Source organism: Oncorhynchus nerka, linkage group LG6, assembly GCF_034236695.1.
Source record: "Oncorhynchus nerka isolate Pitt River linkage group LG6, Oner_Uvic_2.0, whole genome shotgun sequence".
Classification (NCBI taxonomy): domain Eukaryota; kingdom Metazoa; phylum Chordata; class Actinopteri; order Salmoniformes; family Salmonidae; genus Oncorhynchus; species Oncorhynchus nerka.
Window position 1 is genome coordinate 27,762,595 of NC_088401.1, and position 21,960 is coordinate 27,784,554.

At 41.3% G+C, this 21,960-nt stretch overlaps 2 protein-coding genes across 18 annotated transcripts in view; one reads left to right on the plus strand and one right to left on the minus strand.

Annotated features, from left to right (window-relative positions):
- Nucleotides 1-60: 60 nt before the first annotated feature.
- LOC115130270 (acyl-CoA-binding domain-containing protein 5A-like) lies at nt 61-14,786 on the minus strand. The gene is given in 14 exon segments (XM_029661214.2): nt 61-173; nt 395-504; nt 639-692; nt 935-1,079; nt 1,081-1,132; nt 1,238-1,430; nt 1,603-1,697; nt 3,180-3,386; nt 3,504-3,740; nt 4,125-4,242; nt 4,449-4,521; nt 7,891-8,011; nt 14,195-14,317; nt 14,680-14,786. Coding segments are annotated over 13 exon segments (1,503 nt in total). The 5' UTR covers nt 14,280-14,317; nt 14,680-14,786; the 3' UTR covers nt 61-160.
- A 654-nt stretch (nt 14,787-15,440) lies between these two features.
- Nucleotides 15,441-21,960, plus strand: part of abi1a (abl-interactor 1a) — a 71,772-nt gene continuing 65,252 nt past the window's right edge. For 3 of the 17 annotated variants that reach the window (XM_029661222.2, XM_029661223.2, XM_029661225.2), the window contains exon 1: nt 15,446-15,649. In XM_029661222.2, the coding sequence (XP_029517082.1) occupies nt 15,533-15,649 (117 nt within the window). In that variant the 5' untranslated portion in view covers nt 15,446-15,532. Of the gene's footprint in view, nt 15,650-21,960 lie in introns of all 17 variants that reach the window. The other 14 variants (XM_029661215.2, XM_029661220.2, XM_029661230.2 and 11 more) reach the window with 10 other exon arrangements.

Sequence of the window (21,960 nt, forward strand, 5' to 3'; positions counted from 1 at the left end):
TGCGAGGCTTCCACCACTCGCTACTCCGAGTGCAATCTTCATAGCGCAAAAGCTAGAGTTACAGAGGTGTGGGGGAAAGCATAAAGGAGGTACCGGAACAAACCAAAGACTGCTGAGAATCTTCTCCTCGTCACTTTGTGTGTTTGGGCTGGGAGATTTTTCAATTGATTCGTCTGATAGTGGGGACAAGAAAACATTCTTACTAATAAGTACAAGCCTCTATCAAACAATAGATTATTTTGATAGAGCTACAGTATCCACATATAGAGAGTATCAGAGGCAGAATCATGAATGGATGAACAACTAACATAAATGTAACAAAATGTCTCAATTTACACAAAACATTCAAAGGACTTAGTTATTTTAGAATATCCCCATCTGGCTATACAATTACCTTCTCCTACGTTGAAGATATTGGCGGATAAGCCACTGCACCAAAAATGGCCACACAACAGCAAAGGCTACAGTGCTGGGAGACACGTCGAAAGGCCACCAGGATGGTTTCTAGAGGACAGAGGATAAATAAAAAGTGATCAAACTGAAGGTCACAACATCCCTAAAACCAAAGGGCATCTTTAGTCTATGACGATGTGAGTCCAAATTAAATGTTGACAGAGAGTAAAGGCAGCGCACCGTACCTTACTATTCTTTGCCAGGGGTGATGGTGGATATGGTTGAACCGATGACCTTGACTAGAGGACATGTAGAGATAAGAGAGAAGGTACAAAACAAATGAGTACTTATAACATACCTAAATAGTTACAGTCCATCTTAAAGTCATGATCCAAAATCCTGAAGTATTAAGAATGAATACAAAATATTGAGGTGTTTAGGTACTGCATAACCTCAGGTTTGCTATTAGATACCCTTTCCACAGCAGTCACTATCAACAGGCTATGTAATATACTTAAATTGCTAAATGTGAGTCTCTGACCTGGGATGCAGTGAGGGCTTCCAGTGTGTGCAGTCTCTCCAGGACACGTTGCATGTCTTCCTGCAGTCTAGCCAGCGCCACTACAATCTGTTCATTCAGACTGCCTCCTGGTGTCCCCGCGCCCCCCCACCGCTCCCCGTCCCCCGCTACCCTGCAAGGCCTTCTGGGCACCTGGACTGTGCCCTGAAGACCTAGAACCTATAACACAAGCAAACACGGAAGAGAGGTGTAAACACTGACATACACTTGTAGGTAAAAAGAGAAGTAAGACAGGGCCTAAACACACACACACACACACCGTACCTCGTTCTCTCCTGACCAGGGAGCTATTGGGCCTGCCTGCATTCAGTCTTTGTCTCTGAGAGGCCCCTCCACAAGTCTCCCCATCCTCCGCGCCACACTGGATGCCCGCCACACTGGCCCCTCCACTACTCTCCCCCTTTTCCCCATGCTCCTCATCCAGCTCCAGACAGCGGTCAGTTTGTGCCTCAGAGCCCTGGACCAAAACACACATACATGAGGATTTGGAAATGCTCTGTGTACTTGCATTGTCTGTACACTGTGCTTGTGCCCTCTGATTCAGAGGAGTTGGGTTAAATGCGGGAAGACACATTTCGGTTGAATACATTCAGTTGTGTAATTGACTAGGTGTCCCCTTTGCTTCTTACCTCTTCCAGGCCAAACTGGTCCATGGAGTCGCAGTAGACCTCGCTGTCTGAGTCACTGGCCGCGCGATAGGGCCTGAATACATCCGCGTCGAGATCTATGGGAACAAATAGTACCCCGTCCCATACAGGTCAGGTCATATTCATAGCCATATGGGACCTTCCCTCAGAGAGAAGTTTGTTGCTTCTTAATCAGTCCCGCTAGCACACAAATGCAATCATAGCAGAGGCCTGTCCTCCATTCGCATCATATTGTGTGTTCCACATTCCAAATACATCCTTTCTCAAGGTGATCACTAATTTGATGTAATGAGTTGGTGAGAGGTGAAAGTAATAGGAACACAACTGACCATAGACCAGCTTTTAGGAGCATAATGTAATGGCAATCCATCAGAGCAGGGAGTCTGTGGCTGTTCCTAGGGAAATGCAGAGTTGCAACAGCTCTGGGAGTAAAGCTGAGCAGCTTATCAGATCACATGGCCAAGGATCCATGAGAACAACCGCCCACTGTGGGCAGGCAGGGTGCTAATCTACAGAGGACTGACGATCCATCTTTAAACCTTTTATGGACATCTGGTTAATGGTGGATCTGGGTTAGGCCTATAAGGCCTGATTCTTGTTGAAACGAGCAATGTTGATATTCTGCATAGTGGATATCAATGACAATTGTGAATTGTATCCAATTTCAATACTCAGTTCTGTTATAAAAAAAAACTCAAGGCCTAATATAATAGCTAAGTCTGTATATCTATGGTATACGTTACAACAATACACAAATGTAATCTCCATCATGCAACCAGACTTTTTCTATGGTGCCCGAAATACCTATTGGTTATCACAGGGAAAGAGCTTCTACCTTTTTGTGTTTACAACAAATAAAAAGTAATGTTAGTGTAAAGCGCAATTTACTATTCATAATCTGGCGGCTATGAATAAGAGACTTACGGCCCAGGGGCATAGGGAACTCAAAGCGTAGACGATGGCAATGTAGGAACAACATTCTAACCAAGGTAGTTAACCCCCAAAAACAACTGCTGATCTGGTGCTGATGACATTGACATTGAATAAGGCAACCCCCCCGCACCTCTCTGATTCAGAGGTTAAACATCGAAGACACATTTCGGTTGAATCCATTCAGTTGTGCAACTGACTAGGTATTTTCCCTTTCCCTCCACCAGGGGGCATGTTTTGGTTTTTGCCCTAGCATTACACAGCTGATTCAAATAATCAACTCATGATCAATCTTTAGTTAATTGAATTCTGTGTAGTGCTAGAGAAAAAAAACAAAACATGCACCCATAGGGGGCCCCAGGACCAAGTTTAGGAAACCCTGCTCTTCACTACAGTATGTCACTGTTGTCCAGGGCTCTTACAACCCTGATCCTGGACAGCTAGCCTCCTGTCAATTTTCCCTTCAACCCCAGTTATAACTAACCTGATTTAGCTTATCAACCAGCTAATTATTAAAATCAGGTGCGCTAGATTATGGTTGGAGCCAAAACCTTCAGGAGGGTAGCTCTTCAAGAACAGGGTTGGAGGGCCCTGCTGTCGTCGATGCAACTTTAACCAGTGGTACCCACCTGCGTGGTGGCCGTTGACCTGGACATGGGGCTCCAAGGGCAGGGTGCTGTTGGTGAGGCCCTCCTCTGAGTCCTCACTGTTCAGGGCAGCCTTGGAGGTATGGGTCCCATTGGGGAGGTGGCCCACTCCATTCCACACATTACCATTGGACAGGGGTACTTTAGGTCTCCTGGATGAGCCATTTTTCTTCGGCTGTGGGGCTGAGGCTTTTTTCAATGAAAGATAAAAAATAAAATAAAAATATTATTACAAGATAAACATTTCTGCTTAACGTTTTCCTTTTTTATTTTTTTTAACATTTTTTAATGTTCGACAACATATACCTTTTTTCACCTCTTTTATCTCAACAATTTCTAATTTTCTATCCTCCATCTCATCTTCCTCATCAAACTCAAACTCCTCTTCCTCCCCCTGTTCCTTCAGTGCCATGACTTTGGGCTTCGGAGGTTCAACAGCCTGTCTGGGTTGCCGTGTCTCCAAAGTGCCATTCATTTCCATTGTCCTAATGAGGCTCTTTGTGACACTTTTTGAAGGTGCTGATGTTAGCATGGTTCCAAAACCTGCGGCATAGCAACAACAGTGTTACAACGTTATTAAAACTATATGTTACTATTAGTTTAATTTAGTCAAACTATAAGATATACTAGGAGACATATGAGGAGATCAATTCTAATTTAGCCAAACTAGGCGATATAAAGCAAAAATGTATCTAAAAAAACATGAACTAAAATGTATTTATACAGAACTACCACACCAGACATAACTAAGGGGCAGGTCATTGTGGTTAAATGATACATGTCCATACACTTGCCTTCAAGTTGCCGAGCAAACCTTGTCAAACGAGCTTAGCACATGATAGAAATGGATATGTTAAAATGGAAGACATTCCAAATGAAAATAAATCAAATTCATATTAAATCAAATTAGAAAGGGAGTTACAGTACCTGCGGACAGGTCTGACACCTGATGTATCTGCTTTTTCTCTTCCACCTGTTCGTAGAACGGGCCCAGCACCTTTAGAAGCTGCTCTACCTCATCTGTACAGGGCATGCCCTCAAGGATCTGTTGTTTAAATACCACAACAAACACATTTAGTGTCCACTGACGTCCAAGCGATCCTGTCTGAATGCAATTCAGACAGATCTTCATCAACAAAGTGACCGACTTCATTGAACTCAGGAAATGTCAATCCAAGAATAGAATTCTATTCGCTTCCTGGATTCATCAACAATGTATTAGAATAGACGCCAACGCTGGTATGCACTTACCAGCTTCATTTCATCAACGTAAGCGGTCATAGCCTCTTCCTTGGGCATATCTCCCAGATCACTCCATGCATCCCTATGTAGACAGAACAGGATGTTTAACATAACACCTACATTAAGTGTCTCCTGGAGTACAGTGCATGCGGAAAGTATTCAGACCCCTTCACTTTTTCCACATTTTGTTATGTTACAGCCTTATTCTAAAATGGATTACATATTTTTTGTTCCTCGTCAATCCACACACAATTCCCCATAATGACAAAGTGAAAACAGGTTTAGACATTTTTGCAAAGGTATTACAGATAAAACCAGAAATACCTTATTTGCATTATTCAGACCCTTTGCTATGAGACTCGAAATTGAGCTCAGGTGCATCCTGTTTCCATTGATCATCCTTGAGATGTTTCTACAACTTCATTGGAGTCCACCTGTGGTAAATTCAATTGATTGGACATGATTTGGAAAGGCACACACCTGTCTATATAAAAAGGTCCCACAGTTGACAGTGCATGTCAGAGCAAAAATCAAGCCATGAGGTCGAAGGAATTGTCCGTAGAGCTCAGAGACAGGATTGTGTCGAGGCACAGATCTGGGGAAGGGTACCAAAACATTTATGCAGCATTGAAGGTTGCAGTTGCTTCCATCATTCTTAAATAGAAGAAGTTTGGAACCACTAAGACTCTTCCTAGAGCTGGCCGCCCGGCCAAACAATCGGGGGAGAAGGGGCTTGGTTAGGAAGGTGACCAAGAACCCGATGGTCACTCTGACAGAGCTCCTCTCTGGAGATAGAAGAATCTTCCAGAGGGAGAACCATCACTGAAGCACTCCATCAATCAGGCCTTTATGGTAGTGTGGCCAGATGGAAGCCACTCCTCAGTAAAAGGCACATGACAGCCAGTTTGGAGTTTGCCAAAAGGCTCCTAAAGGACTCTCAGACCATGAGAAACCAGGTTCTCTGGTCAGACGATACCAAGATTGAACTATTTGGCCTGAATGCCAAGCATCACGTCAGGAAGAAACCTGGCACCATCCCTACAGTGAAGCATTGTGGTTACAGCATAATGCTGTGGGGATGTTTTTCAGCGGCAAGGACTGCGAGACTAGTCAGAATCAAGGGATAGATGAACAGAGCAAAGTACAGAGAGATCCTTGATGAAAACCTGCTTCAGAGTGCTCAGGACCTCAGACTGGGGCAAAGGCTCACCTTCCAACAGGGCAACGACCCTAAGCACACAGCCAAGACAACGCTGGAGTGGCTTCTGGGACAAGTCTCTGAATCTCCTTGAGTGGCCCAGCCAGAGTCCAGATTTGAACCCGATCTAATATCTCTGGAGAGACCTGAAAATAGCTGTGCAGAAACGCTCCCCATCCAACCTGACAGAGCTTGAGAAGATCTGCAGAGAAGAATGGGAGAACTCCCCAAATACAGGTGTGCCAAGCTTGTAGCGTCATACCCAAGAAGACTCAAGACTGTAATCACCGGCAAAGGTGCTTCAACAAAGTACTAAGTAAGGGTCTGAATGCTTATGTAAATGTAATATCAGTTTATTTGAATATATTTGCTAAAATCTCTAAAGACCTGTTTTCGCTTTGCCATTATGGGGTAGTGTGTGTAGGTTGAGGATAATTTTTTATTTATTCAATTTTAGAATAAGTCTATAACGTAACAAAATGTTGGGAAGGGGTCTGAATACTTTCCGAATGCATATTGCCTTGGGAAAAAATGTGATACAGGTTATCAGGGACAGAAAAACTGCAATACCAAGGATATTGTGTATTATAATAAACTTTCTTTCCATTCTTGAACTCTCATATACATAATGGACACTGAAATAGGAGCCATGGTCAGCATGTCAAGCCATTATAGTTCTGGGAGGTATACTATGAAAGGAAGCTAGATATTCTCGGGGTTTTCTAAAGCTAGCCAGCTTCAGCGTCACATTCCATCTTTTTCCGTACAACGACGGTGGATAATGCTCGTCCGCCTGCCGCTAACTCTAGCAGGCTTGTAACTGCGCATGCATGTCGCACGTGGCTCGTCGAACTCTTCATTGAGACACTGCTGAAGCATCAATCCATGGGCGAGTCAGTGCCACATTTTAATTTGTGTTGAATCAAAATGAAAGAAAAGTTATTTTGCCAATCCAGCAGACCATGGTGGGAAACAGGCTTTTTGAAATGAGGTCCTTATTTTATTACTTATCGTCATGCCGTCTTTGGTGTGCACGAGCAACTTTTTCCCCCACTCCTATCAACAAATAAGTCATAAAAGTTTTACTGTGCATTATATTTCAAATGCATTCTATCATTACTAAATGTGATAGCAATTCTAACATATTATACAAAAAAAAAACATTTGATAAATAAAACGTTTAAAATCAGTAATTTTACTCAAAAGAAGGGGATGATGACGCAATCTTTGCAAGAGGGATGTAATCTGATTCCATTGGTCCTCACCTCGCGGCTCAGACACGTCATTCCGAATTAATGGAGTTAGCCCTGATTTAGCCTGCCCGGGAGCAGGTTACCACTGAAGGATTCATTACCTTTGAAATGTATCTGGCTTAAAAGGGAGCCACTTTTGTGGCACCGGTTATCCCGAGTTGTACTCAAAGTTGACCAAAGTGACCTCCTCAAACCTGATTCCTAATGCCATAATCATGACATTTGTTATCAGCAGAGTATCCACTTGGTCAATGACCCAGATGCACATTGAGCTAAGCAGCAGCTGGCCTGCCAACTCTACAAGTTAGGGCAGGTAAAGCACTAATAGTCTAATAGTTAACCGATTATAAATAGCTTCAGTGTCAAACCTAAAAGAGAATTTGCTTAGTGTAGCCATCTTCTTTAACAATCTACATTGTACACTGTCAACGCACGCCAAGTGGGTAGAAGGTGACCTGACATATGATCGCTCTCCAGCACAACAGGTCCCGAGATAAATCAGACAAAATGTGGCAATAGGAGAGTTAACTGCAAGGACTACAATACAGAGAATAAAAATAGGACCCCAGTGAAGAATCTCTGTTCCAAGACCTTATTTGACTCCTAAACAGAGCTGGGGGAAGTGTGGGTGCGGAGGGTGCTGCAGCAACACATGAAAAGTATACAAATGTACGCACTCACTACTGTAAGTTGGTCTGGATAAGAGCGCCTTGCATTTCACTACACCCGTAATAAAAAAAATCTGCTAAACACGTGTATGTGACAAATAGCATTTGAGTTGAAAAGGAATGAATAGACATTTTCAGTTGTCACATAGTAATAAGTTGCATTTGCAAAGCATTTAAAGAAACTGGAAAACATAAAGCAACTTTTTAAAAAAAATATTCCACAAGTATTATCAGATTATTATAATTATTGCCCCCCCCCCCCCCATCATCGCAGCACCCCCACCGTCAAACTACTTCCTGCGGTTATGCTCCTACGGTGAACTTTGCATTACCATTTCACTTTTCCCACCGGATCCCAAAAGCCAGGTCTGGGTATGTTGCAGGGTCCAAGTGTGGCTTGTTTGTAGTAACTGTAAAACTTGAGCATCATGTCATTAGAGGGCTGAAAGGAACCTGGAATGGATACACAAAATACATCTTACATTTGACAGGCTTTTGGAAAAATCTCTGTGGGGTTCACACACGTTGCATTTAAATTGTAATTTCATTGTATTTTATTAGGATCCCCATTAGCTTTTGCGAAAGCAGCAGCTAATGTTCCTGGGGACCACACAAAACATGAAACATGACATAATATAGAACATTAAAAGACAAGAACAGCTCAAGTAAAAAACGACATACATTTTTAAAAAGGCACACGTAGCCTATATATCAATACATACTGTACACACAAACTATCTAGGTCAAATAGGGGAGAGGCGTTGTGCTGTGAGGTGTTGCTTTATCTGTTTTTTGAAACCAGGTTTGCTGTTAATTTGAGCAATAAGAGATGGAATGGAGTTCTATGCAATAATGTATCTAAAATACTGCACGCTTTCTTAAATTTGTTCTGGATTTGGGGAATGTGAAAAGACTCCTGGTGGCATGTCTTGCGGGGTAAGTGTGTGTGCAAACAATTTGGGATTTTCAACACATTAATGTTTCTGAAAAAGAAGAAGTGATGCAGTCAGTCTCTCCTCAACTCTTAGCCATGAGAGACTGGCATGCATAATATATATATAAATATATATTCAGGTCTGGGGAACGGGCTGGCCAGCCCAATGCATCAATGCCTTCCTCTTGCAGGAACTGATGACACACTCCAGCCACATGAGGTCTAGCATTGTCTTGCATTAGGAGGAACCCAGGGCCAACCGCACCAGCATATGGTCTCACAAGGGGTCTGAGGATCTCATCTCGGTACCTAATGGCAGTCAGGCTACCTCTGGCGAGCACATGGAGGGGCTGTGCGGCCCCCCAAAGAAATGCCACCCCACAAACCGATCATGCTGGAGGATGTTGCAGGCAGCAGAACGTTCTCCACGGTGTCTCAAGACTCTGTCACGTGCTCAGTGTGAACCTGCTTTCATCTGTGAAGAGCACAGGGCGCCAGTGGCGAATTTGCCAATCTTGGTGTTCTCTGGCAAATGCCAAACGTCCTGCACGGTGTTGGGCTGTAAGCACAACCCCCACCTGTGGACGTCGGGCCCTCATACCACCCTCATGGAGTCTGTTTCTGACCATTTGAGCAGACACATGCACAGTTGTGGCCTGCTGGAGGTCATTTTGCAGGGCTCTGGCAGTGCTCCTCCTTGCACAAAGGCGGAGGTAGCGGTCCTGCTGCTGGGTTGTTGCCCTCCTACGGCCTCCTCCACGTCTCCTGATGTACTGGCCTGTCTCCTGGTAGCGCCTCTATGCTCTGGACACTACACTGACAGACACAGCAAACCTTCTTGCCACATCCCGCATTGATGTGCCATCCTGGATGAGCTGCACTACCTGAGCCACTTGTGTGGGTTGTAGACTCGGTCTCATGCCACCACTAGAGTGAAAGCACCGCCAGCATTCAAAATTGACCAAAACATCAGCCAGGAAGCATAGGAACTGAGAAGTGGTCTGTGGTCCCCACCTGCAGAACCACTCCTTAACTGGGGGTGTCTTGCTAAATGCCTATAATTTCCACCTGTTGTCTATTCCATTTGCACAACAGCATGTGAAATGTATTGTCAATCAGTGTTGCTTCCTAAGTGGACAGTTTGATTTCACAGAAGTGTGATTGACTTGGAGTTACATTGTGTTGTTTAAGTGTTCCCTTTATTTTTTTGAGCAGTGTATATATATATATATATTATGCATGCCAGTCTCTCATGGCTAAGAGTTGAGGAGAGACTGACTGCATCACTTCTTTATATATATTAGCCCTCTGATTACAATGAAGAGCAAGACGTGCTGCTCTGTTCTGGGCCAGCTTAACTAGCTCTTCCTTGCAGCACTCAACCATACAGCTGGACAATAATCAAGATAAGACAAAACTATAGCTTGAAGAACTTGCTTTTTGGAGTGTGGAGTCGAAAAAGCAGAGCATCTCATTATTACGGACAGACCTCTCCCCATCTTTACAACCATTGAATCTATGTTTGACCGTGACAGTTTACAATCTTAGGTAACACCAAGCAATTTAGTCTCCTCAACTTGTTCAACGTCCACAGCATTTATTACCAGATTCAGCTGAGGTCTAGAACGTAGGGAATTATTTGTACCAAATACAATGCTCTTAGTTTTAGAGATGTTCAGGACCAGTTTATTACTGACCACCCATTCCAAAACAGACTGCAACTCTTGGTTAAGGGCTTCAGTTACTTCATTAGCTGTGGTTGTAGAGGTGTATATGGTTGAACCATCAGCATAAATGGACACACATGGTTCATTTAATGCCTTTGGCAGGTCATTGGTAAAAATAGAAAAGAGTAGAGGGTCTAGAGAGCTGCCCTACGGTACACCACATTTTACATGTTTGATATTATAGAAGCTTCCATTAAAGAAAACCCTTTGAGTTCTATTAGATATATTGCCATATCGTGGATTCAGAGCAGAGGTTGAAAAGCCATAACACACCTGTTAAAGGTTGGGCACACCTACTCATTCAAGATTTCTCTTTATTTTTACATTGTAGAATAATAGTAAAGAGATCAAAACTATGAAATAACACATATGGAATCATGTAGTAAACAAAAAAATTGTTAAACAAATCTAAATATGTTTTATATTTTATGTTCTTCAAAGTAGCCACCTTTTGCCTTGATAACAGCTTTCCACACTCTTGGCATTCTCTCAACCAACTTCACCTGGAATGCTTTTCAACAGTCTTGAAGGAGTTACCACATATGCTGAGTACTTGCTGGCTGCTTTTCATTCACTCTGCGATCCAACTCATCCCAAATCATCTCAATTGGGTTGAGGTCAGGTGATTATGGAGGCCAGGTCATCTGATGCAGCACTCCATCACTCTCCTTCTTGGTCAAATAGCCCTTACACAGCCTGGAGGTGTGTTGGGTGATTGTCCTGTTGAAAAACAAATGATAGTCCCACTAAGCGCAAACAAGATGGGATGGCGTATCGCGTAATGCTGTGGTAGCCATGCTGGTTAAGTGTGACTTGAATTCTAAATAAATGACTGACAGTGTCAACAGCAAAGCACCATCACACCTCCTCCTCCATGCTTCACAGTGGAAACTACACATGTGGAGATCATCCGTTCACTTACTCTGCGTCTAACAAAGACACAGCGGTTGGAAGCAAAAATCTCAAATTTGGACTCATCAGACCAAAGGACAGATTTTCACCGGTCTAATGTCCCATTGCTCGTGTTTCTTGTCCCAAGCAAGTCTCTTCTTCTTATTGGTGTCTTTCGAATGTGGTTTCTTTGCAGTCTCCTCTGAATAGTTGATGTTGAGATGTGTCTGTTACTTGAACTATGTGAAGCATTTATTTGAGTTGCAATTTCTGAGGCTGGTAACTAGTGAACTTATCCTCTGCAGCAGAGGTAACTCTGGGTCTTCTTCTGAGAGCCAGTTTCATCATAGCGCTTGATGGTTTTTGCAACTGCACTTGAAGAAACTTTCAAAGGTCTAGAATTTTTTGGGATTGACTGACCTTCATGTCTTAAAGTAATGATGGACTGTCGTTTCTCTTTGCTTATTTGATCTGTTCTTGCAATTATATAGACTTGGTATTTTACCAAATAGGGTTATCTTCTGTATACCTTGTCACAGCACAACTGATTGGTTCAAACGCATTAAGAAATTCCACAAATGAACTTTTAACAAGGCACAGCTGTTAATTTAAATGCATTCCAGGGGACTACCGCATGAAGCTGGTTGAGAGAATGCCAAGAGTGTGCAAAACTATCATCAATGGCTACATTTAAAAATATTTTTGGATTTTTTAAACACTTTTTTGTTACTACCTGATTCCATATGTGTTGTTTCATAGTTTTGATGTCTTTACTATGATTCTACAATGTAAAGAATATATAGAAAATAAACGTGCAATGAGTAGGTGTGTCCAGACTTTTGACTGGTACTGTACGTTCTCAACAACAGGTTATGATCAATAATATCAAAGTCTGCACTGAAATCTAACAGTACAACTCCCACAATCTTCTTATGATTAATTTATTTAAACCAATCATCAGTCAAGTGTCAGTGCAGTACATAATAAGTGCCCTTCTCTATAAGCATGCTGAAAGTCTGTTTTCTGAGAAATAGCATTGTATTTGGTCAAACACAATTTTCCCCAACAGTTTGCTAAGAGCTGGCAGCAAGCTGAATAGGTCTGCTGTTAGAAACAGTAAAGGCCGCTTTACCACTCCTGGGTAGCGGAATGACTTCTCTTCAGGCCTGAACACAAAGACTTTCCTCCAGGCTCAGATTAAAGATAGGATAGGAGTGGCTATAGAGTCAACTACCATCCTCAGAAGCTTTCCATCTAAGTTGTCAATGCCAGGAGGTTTGTCATTATTGATTGAATAAAAAATCCACTTTTCCCACACTACCTTTACAAAATTCAAACTTGCAATGCTTTTCTTTCATCATTTGTTTTTTATGAATGTTTTTTTATGCATTGTAATGTAACTCAGGCTATAGAAAAGGCAAAAAGACCTATTCCAATACAGTTTTGTTGTACAGTGCATGCAGAATGTATTCAGACCCATTGACTTTTTTCACTTTGTTATGTTACAGCCCCCCCCCCCCACACATTTTTAAAAATGTTATTATCCTCAGTCTACACACAATACCCCATAATGACCAAGCGAAAATAATATGTTTTCAGAAATGTTTGTTCATTTATAAAATAACTCAAACGGAAATACCTTATTTACGTAAGTATTCAGATCCTTTGCTATGAGACTCGAAATTGAGCTCAGGTGCATCCCGTTTCCATTGATCATCCTTGAGATGTTTCTACAACTTGAGTGAAGTCCACCTTTGTTAGTTCAATTGATTGGACATGATTTGGTTCGGCACTCACTACATTCCTAAAGAAAATACTGTACTTTTACTCCATACATTTTCCCTGACACCTAAAAGTACATTACATTTTGAATGCTTAGCAGGACAGGAAAATGGTCCAATTCACGCACTTATCACGATAACATCCCTGGTCATCTACTGCCTCTGATCTGGAGGACTCACTAAACACAAATGCTTTATTAGTAAATTGTGTCTGAATGTTGGAGTGTGCCCCTGGCTATCTGTAAATAAAAAAACAAAATGGTGCCATCTGGTTTGCTTAATATAAGGAATTTGAAATTATTTATACTTTTACTTTTGATACTTAAGTATGTTTAAAACCAAATACTTTTAGACTTTTACTCAAGTAGTATTTTACTTGGCGACTTTCACTTTTACTTGAGTAATTTTCTATTAACATATCTTTACTTTTACTCAAGTATGACATTTGGGTACTTTTTCCACCACTGCAATTGAGTGTAGGAAATGCAGAAATGTATGTATGTGTTGCCACCCTAGGAACACTCACTACTCATGAAGCAAATGTAGCACTTTTATTTTTCAAAAACTAAAAATACTGTCAAATACCATCCTGGTATATTATATCACAAAATACTGTGATATAATATTTAAATATTTTGCCCATATCGTCCAGCCCTACTCAGGGTCGAGGGAAAGATGGAGCAAAGTACGGAGAGATCCTTGATAAAAACCTGCTCAGGACCTCAGACTGGGGTGAAGGTTCACCTTCCAACAGGACAACGAACCTAAGCACACAGCCAAGACAATGCAGGAGTGGCTTCGGGACAAGTCTCTGAATGTCCTTGTGTGGCCCAGCCAAAGTCCGGACTTGAACCCGATGATCGGAACATCTCGAGAGACCTGAAAATAGCTTTGCAGCGACGCTCCCCATCCAACCTGACACAGCTTCAGAGGATCTGCATAGAAGAATGGGAGAAACTCCCCAAATACAGTTGTGCTAAGCTTGAACTGTCATACCCAAGAAGACTCGAGGCTGTAATTGCTGCCAAAGGTGCTACAACAAAGTACAGAGTAAAGGGTCTGAATACTTATGTATAAATTTGGAAAAATGTCTAAACCTGTTTTTTCTTTGTTATTATGGGGTGTTGTGTGTAAATTGATGAGGGGACGATTATTTAATCAATTTTAGAATAATGCTGTAATGTAACAAATTGGCTAAGAAGTCAAGGGATCTGAATACTTTCCGAATGCACTGTATGTAGGCTAACTTAATTGCCTTTGCTACAATGTGGCATATAGCCCTGCCCGTAGTTAAAGCTCTTACCGTCTGGAGGCAAGCTTTGTATCACTTTGACAGCGGCGTCAAACCTCAGCTCGTACAAAGGTCTGCCATCCTCCATCTCCATCATGAACCGAAGTGTGAATTACGATAGCGAACTCTTCAAACCTAGAGATAATCATAATTGAAATTCTACTAACAAAAGAGTTGACTTGGTTGCAGCAATATTTGTGGCTTCAGCTAGGTCATACGCCCATAATAACATTGTTCAAATAGCCATTGCCAACCGTTCACAATAACATGCAAGTTAGTATATATACAGCTGACCATTTGAATACAACCCCACAACAGTAGCCTAAGCTAAATCAAAGCCACCAGGAGGTTATGTCGTCTCTGAAATTTAGAGCGCTCAATGCAAAGAAACAACACCAATGGTTTAAAAACAACCTTGTAAGTTTTATCTTTCTAACTAACACAAAACGAACTTTGCATTGTACTTGGTAAATAAGATAAGTACGTTAGTCACTCACCATTTAATGATCTACCTGTTTGAGACTTGCTTGGCGACCTCTTTTTATTCTTACCAACAGAAGCCATGCACAATACAGTAATGACAGGCACTGTATGCTAAGGTAGTTGTAGTTTTCTACTGCTAAAATGGAGAGAAATATCGGAGATGGTGGATAAATAAAGATAGTTCATTCAGGCCGTTGACCATTGAAAATGGTCAGTTCCTGTTTACTTAAGGGGGTGGCGCTCCCATAGACACCAATGTAATATCAGCTGGGTCTGATCTACTTAACCTAACGTAGCAAGCGTAAAGGAAACAGAAAAAAATGTGTAAGTGGAACATCTCGCTTACTCTTCCGTCTCTGATAAATATGTTATTTAGTATACACCAAAATCCCTACAACATCCACAATGCACCACACACAGTGGGTGCTTACTGGATATGTAGTTCTAAATGCAGTCAATGGCTGAGTGTGTAATTGACCTCAAAACATGTTCCATCAAATAACTGTATGGTAAAAGGGATGAAGCCACCACAATACTATGTGTTGTTGGCCACAATAACAAATGTTACGCGAGCATGCAGCCCGGGCATAAAAGCATTACGCGTTGATATGTTGTATCAAATTTGACGACTGTTGCCATTCGGAAACCCAGAAAATGATACATTGTAACACTACGTATCCCAGCATTCTACACTGTGATCCATGTTGGTTGTTTTTTTGCGGGTGGCTGATAGGTTGCGCCGGTGTGAAAGCGAGGCCAAGAATCCCACTATACCAGGCGAAGGGGTTTCTTCTTTTTTTTTCTCCGAAGCAGAGCTGGTGGTTTCAATCAAAGGGAAGGCGAGGAAGCTATGCGGGGCGATGTAAGATGGCAGAGCTGCAAATGTTGTTAGAGGAAGAAATTCCAGCCGGTAAAAGAGCTCTTATAGAGAGTTACCAGAATCTCACGCGGGTAGCAGACTACTGTGAAAACAATTATGTTCAGGTAAGCAAAATGAGTAATTTTACTCAACATTGTTATCTCTGAATTCTTTGTTGTTGAACGGTTGGGAAACTGGGGACAGGAAATGTGGATAAAGAAATGGAAAGGATCACAATTAACACATAAAGGAGTAACGTTAGATATTCATAGAGAATACACGTCTTTTGGGAGTCTTTGGCCATTCCAGTGTGTAGTATCACCGCACTGGACATATTGGATACAGTGTTGGCCATTCAATGCGTTGTTGGTCCTTTGATCAGATTTAGTTCGTTTACACAGAGGGTGTGTCTAGTATTATAACTTCGGCTGTTATCTTCGCTTAATGAAATAAATAATGGTGCAAACTTAACCGCTGTAAAAAGATCTGAAACGTGTTGTGCACTCCACACGTAACTGTTAAAACGCAACAATTTCATCTGATCGTTAAATTGTTTCAAAGTTACAGAAGCAGTTGCGCTTGCGGAGACACTGGCCTTATTTACTGTCCCTCACAGACACCGTGGGATAGTTTGACATTTTGATTTCTATCCACTAATTTTATTTGTATTTTCTGTGATTTATACATTTGCAATACGTGGACTACGATATTGTAAGCAATTGCAAACGTATAAATGTCAAGGCATTTATAAGAATCTTCTTAGAGTTTGCAATTAGCCTGCCCATACCATAGATAATGTACAAAAATAACATGAGGCATTCTTTATTAAGAGCAACAGAGCCAATCACTGCATAGTATTTTTTTAACAATACTACTTCTCTCTGGGGAATATCAGACTTTCAACGCCTGTTTTTCTGTCAGTGAATGCTTCTGCAATTTGCCACATATGATTGTGTTACCCTTTTTTAAAACTAAGTTTCACAGATGTTGACTGTGGAGTTTGGTCATGTTTTAACACATTTCTGTAGTTCTGAAACGGTTCAATTATTTTACTGGATTATTTTATATGTTACCTCATGCTGCCAAGGGTCTATTGCCCTGCTTCATTATAATTACTTAAATTGTGGGCTAGCAGCTGAAGTTACTGATGGATATGGCTTTGGACATAGCTTTTTAAACTGTTTTACATCCCTCAAACGAATGTCTGATTTAAAATAATAATAAAAAATAATAATAATATTGATATTAAGATTGAGGTCTTTCCTACAGAAATTCGAGAGCAAGAGCTCATTAAATCTCAGGGAATTCTAAAGATGAATGTTTGACAAATCATGCGTTTCATCCTATGCTTTGAATAACCGGCACAAGTGCTCTCTAGACGTACATGTTGATATGGTGATTCCACACTGTGGCTCTGTTATAGCATTGAGTTAACCTGAATAAGTTGTTGCATAAGAAGGCTTTTGATGAGCTATCTTGGTCCCCTTCAGGGTAAAGAGGCTATAGCTTACGGCTGAGATCTACTTCTCAAGTTTAGCTACTCTTCCTGGGGTCCACATGAAACGTACAAATGCATGACAAAGTACTGAACAGTAATAGACAAAAACACAAGATATATTTATTCAATTCAAAATAAACTAAAATAAGAGTTGTATGTTGGAAAGACACCAAGAGACAACAAAAATACAATTTACAAACTTCATATATTCTTATATACAGAACAGTTCAATTAGATCTTAATATGACCAAGTAACTTCTGGTGGCAGAGCAATCCACGACGACATGGCTCTATACATAACTGAGCGATGCATTAAGTCTGTTTTTGGTTTGGGTACCGTGAAGAAACCCATAGTGGCGTGTCGGTGGTGTATGTCTGTCTTTGAAGTGTATGCAAATAGATTATACGGGTGGTTAGGCATTTTCAACGTAACATTTTCTCTTAAAAACACTAGAAGTAGTCAATTTCTCCTCAACCATGAATGACTATCATGCATGTTGCTGCTGTTAGTTCTGTGTGTGCAGTTAAGGGCAATGTGTGCTGCTTCGTTCTGAGCCAGCTGAAGCTTTGCCGGGTCTTTTGGTGCTGCACCTGGCCATTTTGCCGGACAGTAATCAAGATAAGAAAAGATCAGAGTCTGAACAACTAGTACAGTTTGATATTTGTGTCAAAATTACAGAGTATCTTTTATATAACAGGCATAACTCTCCCCATCTTCACACCTTTGTCAATATGACTTGACAGTGATCACTGGCCATCCAATGTTACTCCTAGGAGTTCAGCTTCTTTAACTTGTTCAACGGTCACACCCCTTTATGTGCAACTCTAAGAGAATGCTTTGCACCAAATACAATGCTTTTGGTTTTGGATATATTTAAGACCAGTTTATCGTTAATGACCTATTCTGACACTGACTGTAACTCCTTGCTAAGAGTCTGTGAGCTCACTTTCAGTAGGTGCTCATCCTCAGCATATATAGTCGTTTTAGCTTCTTGTAAGACAAGTGGCAAATTATTTGTAAAAAAAAAAAGCGTAACAGCCAGAGGCAACTTCCCTGAAGGATACCGCACTGTACCAGGTGCTGAAAGGAAGCCAGTGTATTGACACCTGCAGAGGAATGTTTAAGTGACCCGACCATTTGAGTCCATCAAAAATGTGAATATTAAATCAGTTATAACGTGTGTTGCCAACTTCCTCCAACTCCATGAGGATTGCCTATCAATTTGTTTTCATCCTTGTCTCCTTGCTTATACCTTAATTTCACTGTTGATTGGTTATCTGTGAACGCACTGAACAGCAATCGTCCTTAGTCATATTTAGTCATTGCAGGATACTCCAGATCCCTCGACAGAAGTTTACCGTTTCACAAAATGCTGCATATTTCTGAGCTTAATTGGTTTAGTGGATTAAGCAATTCCCTGGAGATTCTTGGAGTGAACCATGCGTAGTGTTGAAGAGTTGAAATGATTGATGTTGTAAACTAAAGCCGTCAGGCAGTTTTGTCACAAGTTCAACTTGAACCTTAAACCCAACAGGAAGACACTGCCCATATGGTCTCTTTAAAAACATTTTTTTAAAATCTGTACATCCTTTCAGCTGTTTTCCTTCCCTTATTCTCAGTCTCTCTGTCTCTCTCTCTCTCTTTCTCTCTCTGTCTGTCTGTCTGTCTGTCTGTGAGTTGAAAACAGATGAGTGAGAGACAAACATGTGTATAGCAACATGCCTCAGCATGACTCTGCTAGTCTTTAGGGACTGTTTTCTTAATGTTTTTCCTCTTTCTGTTCTTGTAGAGGCTTTGGTTTTTTAACATGTTGACTGTAAGCACAGCTATGTAGCCCACTGTTCAGTAGCAGATGGTTGAAGCCAGTCTGTAAACGAGGACAGACAATTTCCTGCTTTGACTGACAGCAAGAGGTATGGTTATGTGTTCATGGTCATGACAGGGAAGGACACACTCCTGGTTCCTGTAGCTCTGAAGTCTTTTGTTGTACGTCACTCTACATCAGGCAGGATTTATTAATATTGGCATCCTAATTTGGATAAAGTTAAATTTATGCATCAGTGTTTCTTTTGTAACATTCTTTTTTTAGAGATACCTTAGAAGTTTTCTTTAATGGGGTTCTCCTTCAAAGTTAACCCCATTGGGAATGTAGCATCTCCACTCACCCAACATGATGGTGGCACACTCGCAAGAAACAGATTTCCCTTTTGGCCATGGGCCATATCTTTTCAGGAATGTGACTGAGTCAGCACCATGTTTTCCTAACCTCTGTGACAGCCAGGGCTGTCGTTTTTGGGCAAGGACGCCAGGACATGTACAAACTGGGCCACCTGGCTTGTTGGCAGGGTACACGACACAGGTTTGGAGGTTGAGGAGAGGGCAGCAGCAGCCCACCGCAACATGTCAAGTTAAACTCTTTTTTTTCACCATGTGTCTTACTGTCTCCCTTACAATTATTCTTGGGTGTGGCACAAAGATCCCAATAACACTTTCCAGAACTGAATGGAGACTGAATGTAGGCCAGTGTTTTGGAGGGAGGGAAACATTGTACAGCTATGCAGGCCAATGCACTAAATTACAATATGAGTCAAGCACTCAAGATCACGTTTACTTGCCGTCCTTTTGTCCTGGTCACATGACCTCTGTGTACCCATGCTGAAAGTGAAACCTAGCAGACATGACTTTTCCATGGTAAAGAGCCAGGCTGGCCTGAAGGTGATACATGTGTCGTTTTCACACAGCTCTGTCTCTAAGGATTACAGAGTCCTCTTTCTCCTCCTATCTTTCTTTCTCTCACTGTCGGAGTGGCCTGGTTTTTCTCTCAGTATTGAAAGCCTAGCGGCTCTTAGCCCAGCCAGATTACCAAATGGGCACGCAGGGCACGTGCCCTGGGGCCCCCGACCTCCAGGGGGCCCACACAACTCCCCCCTCTTTTAGCCAGGCAAAATGTGAACAAAAATTGCTGCCCCATGGCAAAAAGTGTAGAATTTCAGGATATTAGCTTTAAAACTGCTAAATGTTCTCTTAGCCTCATAACAAAATGTGTAAAATAGCATTATAAAACTGCACATTTTTCTTTCAGCACTATGGGGGAAAACACTTTTTTGGGGGGGGGGGGGCTGAGGTCGGGGCCCCAAATGCTGTAATCCGGCTCTGAGACGTTGTCTCCCTATTGCTCTCTGTGATCTGGATATTGTCATTTTCAAACGCCACAACAATAGTTTCAGTTGACAATTACATTTAATCCAATTTACATAGCATTGTATCCCCATCCTATTAACGTCACATTAAGATTAGCACGAGGGCATAACTCACTAAACTAACGCAGATGAATCCTTGTAGGGTCTGCCCCCTGCTTTCAACACTATATGCCACAATTATTGATAGACTTACCTGAAAATGAAAGCAGAATATGAAGGCCCCGGATGTGTGCAGATAGTAGATACAGCGCCTTCAAAAAGTATTCACATCCCTTGAATTGTTCCACATTTTGTTGTTACAGCCTGAATTTTAAAATGGATTCAATTAGATTTTTTTTTTGTCACTGGCCCACACATAATACACCATTAATGTCAAAGTGGAATAATGTTTTTAGACATTTTTGCAAATGTAATAAAACGTGTGAAGATGAAATGTCCCCTTTTATTATTTCAAAGCGTAAATAAGTTCAGGAGTAAATATGTGCATAACAAGACACTAAGTTGCATTGACTTACTTTATGATCAATAATAGTGTTTAACATGATTTTTGAATGACTGCCTCACCTCTGTACCCCACACATACAATTATCTGTCAGGTCCCTCAGTCGAGCAGTGCATTTCAAACACAGAGTCAACCACAAAGATCAGGGAGGTTTTCCAATTTCTCGCAAAGAAGGGAACCTATTGGTAGGTGGGGGTGGGGGTAAAGCAGACATTGAATATTCCTTGGAGCATGGTGAAGTTATTCATTACACATTGGATGGTGTATCAATGCACACAGTCACTACAAAGATACAGGCATCCTTCCTAACTCAGTTGCCGGAGAGGAAGGAAACCGCTCAGGGATTTCATAATGAGGCCAATGGTGATTTTAAACAGTTAGAGTTGAATGGCTGTGATAGGAGAAAAACATTGTAGTTACTCCACAATGCTAACCTAATTGACAGAGTGAAAAGAAGAAAGCTTGTACAGAATAAAAAATATTCCAAAACATGCATCCTGAAAATACTGCTAAAAATGTGGCAAAGCAAATAACCTTTTTTTGGTCCGGAATACAAAGTGTTACATTTGGGGCAAATCCTATATAACACATTACTGATTATTACTCTGCATATTTTTTTCAGCATAGTGGTGGTTGCATCATGCTACGGGTATGCTTGTAATTGTTAGACTGAGTAGTTTTTCAGGATAAGAAATAAACTGAATGGAGGAAAACCTGGTTCAGTCCACTTTCTACCAGACACTGGGAGAACAATTCACCTTTCAACAGGAAAGTAACCTAAAACACACGGCCAAATGTACGCTAGAGTTGCTACCAAGAAGACTGTGAATGTGGCCAAATTATTGTTTTGACTTAAATATGCTTGAAAATATATGGCAAGACCCGAAAATGATTGTCTAGCAATGATCAACAACCAACTTGACAGAGCTTGAATACTTTTTAAAAAGAATAATGGGCAAATATTGTACAATCCAGGTGAGCAAAGCTCTTAAAGGTTTACCCAGAAAGGCTCACAGCCATAATCCTATTGATTTAGGGGTGCGGATACTTATGTAAATGAAATTTCTGTATTTCATTCTCAATAAATGTGTAAAAACATCTAAACATATTTTCACTTTGTCATTGCGGGGTATTGTGTGTAGATGGGTGAGAATCCCCAAAATATATATGCATATTGAATTCCAGCTGTAACACAGCAAATTGTATAATAAGTCAAAGGGTATGAATGCCTTCTG